The following is a 5,943-nucleotide window of genomic DNA, read 5'->3' as shown; positions in this document are numbered from 1 at the left end:
CCCAACTTCTGAACAAGAGCAATTTGCGGGGCAGTAGGAGTGAGAGAGAATACATAACTCCGCCAGAGCAGGAGCACAGAGAAACTGAAAGAGAGGCTTAGAGAAGGCTTTCCCGTGCAGCCTTAAAAAGCCCCTGACAAGATGAGCTATGCTCCACACCACCCTTCATTTATCTTTATAGCTCCTAATACTGGCAGATTATACAGCGGCCTGCAATGCTGCACCCCAGCCTGCCTCTGAGGTGACAGTGACTGGACACCGCAGACAAAGTGCTTTCATTTGGGGGGCGACGAGAAGGCATGATCAGAATTATTGATCTGTCTGAGTCCTCAGCCACAGGCGACGGTAAGCCCATGTTGCTAGTGTTTGTGCTGCGCTAATTAAAGTCTGTATTAATAGATGTAGTAAGCCGTCGGGTCCTACAGCATGTCTGATTCCAGCTCCTCTCTGACTCCATTCCCTTGTCTGATTGTTGGGGCTTCTATCCTCCCCTCTAAATCACCCAGAGCGTGGAATTATAGTTACACACACCCAGGGAGACAGCCTAACCATCGGAATACGCTAACTGCAGGTGAACACAGGGGGAGCCACTGAGTCGAAGGGGGGGGGGGGGGCATGCAAAAGAGGTCGGTTGGAACATGAACAGAAAAGCGTAGGATAACGCAGCGACACGATGTACAACACTGACTGGTCACAAACACAGTCACACATTCAGCAATCCCACCACTTCAAAAAATGGACGCAGATCCTTTTTCCATTTTGCACCGGGCACAGCATTGACCCCTTGCACGGTCCAGCACATGACTAATCCCATCCCTTAACAACACGTTGACCCTCTACAACACTAATGCTGGCAGACCCCAGCTCTTGAAACTGATCCCTTTGTGAGGCAGAATGAACACAGACCTACATTTTCCCAGGGCGTTGCATACTCCATCTCTGCCTTGCCTGTTGTTCCATCCTAGCGGTAAACGTACATCGGCACTCTCCAACCAGCACACAGGCTGAGGGGCACATCCACTTAGTGATGCAGTGACATCAACACATTAGGGACCCTCCAGATGCAAAACCAGACTGTCAAATCGATGTGTTGAGGGCAGCCAACTCATAGCGTGAAGTTGTTGTGGAGGTGTATGGAAATTGTGTTACTGTGTGTGCTTCTGTGTGTGTATTCAAACATGCATGTGTGTTTTAATCGTGAGTGACATTTAGACATTTCACGTTAGTCACTCACTAAAAGACCTGAACGTGAACCCAAAATAAAAACTGAGCAATTGCGGGTGATTGTTCACTTAAAGCTAAATGTACGTTGTTGGAAGAGCAGCTTTAAAGCAGATGTGAATCTGGGAAAAAAAGTATTCTCCATGGAATAGAGAGATTTACTTCAAAATGAGAGACCTTTAACTGAGACTAGAGTCGGACCTTCACACACGACTGCGTTGAAGCTCTCCTCCGGAGTCTCAATCTCTCTATATTGCCCTGACCTGAAAGTTCAGACGCACACACATCTACCAAGGGCAAAATTAATTGAGGATTGCTATTGCTCCAGACCCCACCACACAGGGCAGTGCTTGTTAGAGTTTCCCCAGACATCTCTCTGCTCCTATGCTTCTCCTGAAACTGCCAGGGCTTCGATCTGGGTGAGTAGGCCAGGGTTAAACACCTTCTGATGGCATAGAGAGATGGGGTTGGAGGGTGGAGAGAGAGAGAAGATCCATGCTTGGGAGTAGGGATGTCCGGGAGGGGGAATGGGAGCAGGCGGGCATGGAGGGCATGGATGGTACGGATGCAGGCACCTGAAGGGCCAGAGGGCCGGTGTTTGTGGACCCGGGAGGCGCGCCGCATGCCAGAAGGCCTGGCCACAGCTGGCCAGTGAAGGCCGACTCAGGTAAGGGAGATCCAGGAGGACTTTGTGGTGTGAGTACAAGTGTGGCGCCGTGACTCATGCTAAGGTCAGGGAGTCAGGTGGCTGAGCGGTTAGAGAATTGGGCTAGGAATCAGAAGGTCGCTGGTTCGATTCCCAGCCGTGTCAATTCCCCCTACTTGCCTCGGGGGAATTTCCCTGTACTTACTGTAAGGCGCTCTGGATAAGAGCGTCTGCTAAATGACTAAATGTAAGGTGGACCACACGGTGTGTTCAGCGTGGATGAAAACACCTTTCTCTAACCTGACAGCTGAGGTTGACTGGGTGGTAACCCTTCAGCCAGGTCGCCCGCTGCGTGCACAGAATGTAAATGGCCCTGAGACAAAGGCCACAGGCACCAGCTTGGCTCCATGAAACAGGCCCCATTGTGCTTCCAGTGCGCCACGCTGGCGTGCAATCACACAGGAGGTGTTCGCATTCAGCAATTGTCATGTATTTTCTTTCAGCCGCCTGCTCAGTTTTTCCCCCTCTCCTCTCTCCCCCCCCCCCTCTCTCTCTCTCTCTCTCTCTCTCTCTCTCTCTCTCTCTCTCTCTCTCTCTCTCTCTCCTCTCTCTCTCGCTCTCTCTCCCCTTCTCTCTCTCACTCCCCCCTCTCTCACTCCCCCCTCTCCCCCTCTCCCCCTCTCCCCCTCTCTCTCTCTCTCTCTCTCTCTCTCTCTCTCTCTCTCTCTCTCTCTCTCTCTCCCCCCCCTCTCTCTCTCTCTCTCTCTCTCTGTCTCTCTCTCTCCTGCCGAGGCAGCAGGGAGCACTCCCCTCCACTAAATCCTCTGGCACCTGGGTCTGAGCTTGTCCAACCACATCCCAGCCAGGGAGACACACAATGCTTCTCCCACATCTGTGTCAACGAGAGGCGCGCCAGGAAGAGCTAGGAACTCTGCGAGTTTCTGGTGCTGGGGTGGAGGGTGGGGGCGGGGGGACTTCTCTTTCCTTCTCTGTGTTCTGCTTGTCCCTCGCTTCGCTCCCTCCATCCCTCTTCCTCCACCTGCAGTCTGCCTCCTCTCGTCCGGCCCTGCCACACAGGGAGATTTAGAGCTGCAGTTTAGCCCCACCAATTGGTCTTTAACATGCGAGATGGGTCATGGTTAGTTCTACTGATGGGGGGGTTATGCAACAGTCACAGCACCGACCTTGGCCTTAGAATGAAGGGTGGAGGGGGGGGTAAAAGCATTTCCCCTGAAAACCCCTCACCCCCCCCTCCCTGCCTTAACCTCATCCCCACCCACTCACTCCCCTCCCTCTCTCTCTCCCTTAGCCTCCCCTCGCACGGTAACCCTAGGTGTGCTTGTGGGTTGCATCAGAGACTCCAAAAAAAGCACAGTCAACTGCCAACCGCCACCCCCACCCACCAATGCGGTACCTTCTGAAGGTCACTCTGATCTGTCACTCTGTCACCGGCTGCCGTCACCGTGACAACAGGCACCCTGCCGATTTACACCTCATCAGTTCCTGGAGAGCGAGCGGGGGAGGGAACCGGGCGAGGGAAAAAGGGAGGTGGGGAGGAGAGAGAAAGGGAGAGAGGGGGGAGAGAGGGGAGGAGGGACGGCTCCCTCGCCCTCTAACAGACATCAAGGTGAAGGGGCCCATTACGAACCGCGCCAAACAAGCAGGCCTGATAGAGGAGAGCCGCTATCTACCCCCGCGTTCATTTCGAGTAATGGGCCATGTATCAGCATCTGCATGCGGCGTGGGAGAGCCAGCCCATCATGCAGACCATCTCCGCTCTGCTCCAGGTATTTACGACCGCTAAATCACGGAGCCCATGCATTTCGATGGACTACGCGTGAGCGGCAAGCACCTCCATGTTGGTGCAATGTAGACTTCACGGGGCCAAAGTATCACAAACTCCAAGAAGAATCCAGGCCCATGCAGTATCCAGTATACATGTAGATGAACGCATGAATAAACATGTATATATTTATGTATACATCAATTGAGGAAGTCATCTGTATTCTCCGCAGGAGGGAGGAAGGCGGAGAGAAACGCGGGCCCCGGTGTTTGGCGGGCGCGCCGTGTTTGATGATGAGACGTCTTTGATGTTTTCGTCGAATCAGTCCTCAGGATTGAGGCTGTCGAAACGCTGCCCGCCATGCAGCTGTGGGAGCAGGTCGCCACGGGTTAATTGATGTGTAATTGATGCGATTAATTGAGGTGTAATGTAGCACGCCGTCCCGTCTGACATCCCTTGGGCTGGCGGCCAGCCGGTGACGCAACAGCAACACAATTAGAGGCAGCGCGCCGTCGGAAAACGGAGATTTAATTAGGAGCGAGGAGGCGGCGCGGGGGGCCAGTCGGTGGAGGGGGAGATTGAATTATCTGGACACAGACTCCGACAGGAGGCACTGACACACCATACAGATACTCCGGTTAGAAGTTTGTCTCTGTGGGTGTCTCCACTGCAACCCCCCCTTCCCCCCCCCCCCCCCCGCGCTTCTCTCTGTCCGTCTTTTCTCCTCCACCCCCTGTGTGTTTTTCCTCTCTCTTCCTCTCGTTTGTGCCCCGCTCTGCGAAGTTTAAAGTCCCGCTCCCTCTCCTTCCTATCTCGTCTCCGGTCCTGTCGGTTTCTGGGCTCCTCTCTCTCTTTACTTTTGATCTCTCAACGTTTCTTTCTTTGCCCTCTCTGGCGGCTTTCTCTTTTCCACGCACCGGTTCTGTCTCTAATTCTTTTTCTTTCTCTTCTCGCCCTGTCATCCGCAGTAATTTTCGCTCTTGTTTTCTCCCTCACCCCCCCCCCCCCCCCCCTCCCGTCATCTCTCTCTGGTGTAGTGTATCTCTCTGGCTCCACCAGGGGAGGTGAGCGTAGCTACCTGGGAACATGCCTGTGATATCCACCAGCTTAATTAGGTAGCCCGGCTCTTGGCAGAGAACGTAGCGCACAGAGGAACACTAGCATAGACTTGCGATCAATTAATGAGACCTTTCCCTCCCTCCCTCCCTCCCTCCCTCCCTCCCACACACACCACCACTACACTACAATACATGTTCTCTACACCCATACGCTCTGGATGGCAAGCATTGCAACACTGTTTAACCATTTTTGCTATGGAGCAAAGGTTATAGTCAGAGAACCCGAATGGAAGTTCCACATGTCCTTCAAAAGTGGTATCAATTTCGACCTGGCAACCAGCTATGTGCTTTCAGGAAGATGGATCGATTAAGTGGCAAGGAGAAGGAAGCCCCAGACCAGACTATGGGGCAGTTTGGAGATGGAACGTACCATCCTTCACTCACCGGGAGGACCAGGGGCAGTGAAGTCGCATTGTTGCTGTGGAGCTGGTCCACGGAGTCCCAGGTGAAACTGTGGATAGCGTGCGAGTAGACGATAGACATGTTGTCAAGTGTAACAGACAGGCTTGGCACTTCAGATATGGTGTATTCGCTGTCTACAGAACCCACACAAACCGTTCCCCTCAGCATCTGGTGTTTTCTCTCTCAGCCGTCAATATCTCTCTCGGAGGAGGAGTTGGAAACGGTGAAAATTCGTTAAAATGATCGTTTTCAAGACGTAATTGACGAAGCAACCGCAAACAGATAAACTAACTTCAGAAAATACACAGGGAAGAAGAAGAAGAAGAAGAAGAAAAAGTAGCTTTGGGACGTGGAGGCGGGGAACCCTTTCTCAGGGCATGAGAGGAGGCAGGAACGAACTGAATTTAGAAAGTAGGGCAAAGACTAATGGAGGAAAAATAACAAACAAACCCGCTGAAATGTGAATTCCTCTGGGCCCCAGGTCATTAGAGTTAATACTGCGCGTTGTGCCATCTGCTGCAATTGTTTACACTAGCTGGGATAATTAGATCCTAATTAGTAGATGGTGTGGTGGGGGAAACATTATTTCACAAGCATTGAGATGTGAAACGTTGATGAGCAGACACACCTGGCTGAGTGTGGAGCCTGTCCACCGTGAGGCCCTGGGAGAGAAGGATGAAGAGTCAGTCAGACATCTTCATTTAATCTGTTTAGGCAGAAAGGGAATCTTACTAATATACTATTAACAGACAAAGTGTCAAAACATTTACAAT

General features: G+C 52.3%; 1 protein-coding gene across 1 annotated transcript in view; it reads right to left on the bottom strand.

Annotated features, from left to right (window-relative positions):
- LOC134034280 (protein sidekick-2-like) overlaps positions 1 to 5,251 on the bottom strand; it is a 23,658-nt gene extending 18,407 nt beyond the window's left edge. Inside the window, exon 1 of the mRNA XM_062478714.1 lies at positions 5,153 to 5,251. Within this exon, the coding sequence (XP_062334698.1) occupies positions 5,153 to 5,251 (99 nt within the window). The remainder of the gene's footprint in view (positions 1 to 5,152) is intronic.
- Between the last annotated feature and the right edge of the window lie 692 nt (positions 5,252 to 5,943).

Source organism: Osmerus eperlanus, chromosome 2 (assembly GCF_963692335.1).
Source record: "Osmerus eperlanus chromosome 2, fOsmEpe2.1, whole genome shotgun sequence".
Classification (NCBI taxonomy): Eukaryota; Metazoa; Chordata; class Actinopteri; order Osmeriformes; family Osmeridae; genus Osmerus; species Osmerus eperlanus.
Note: the sequence above shows the minus strand (reverse complement) of the source record. Positions and strands in the feature narration are given on the sequence as shown.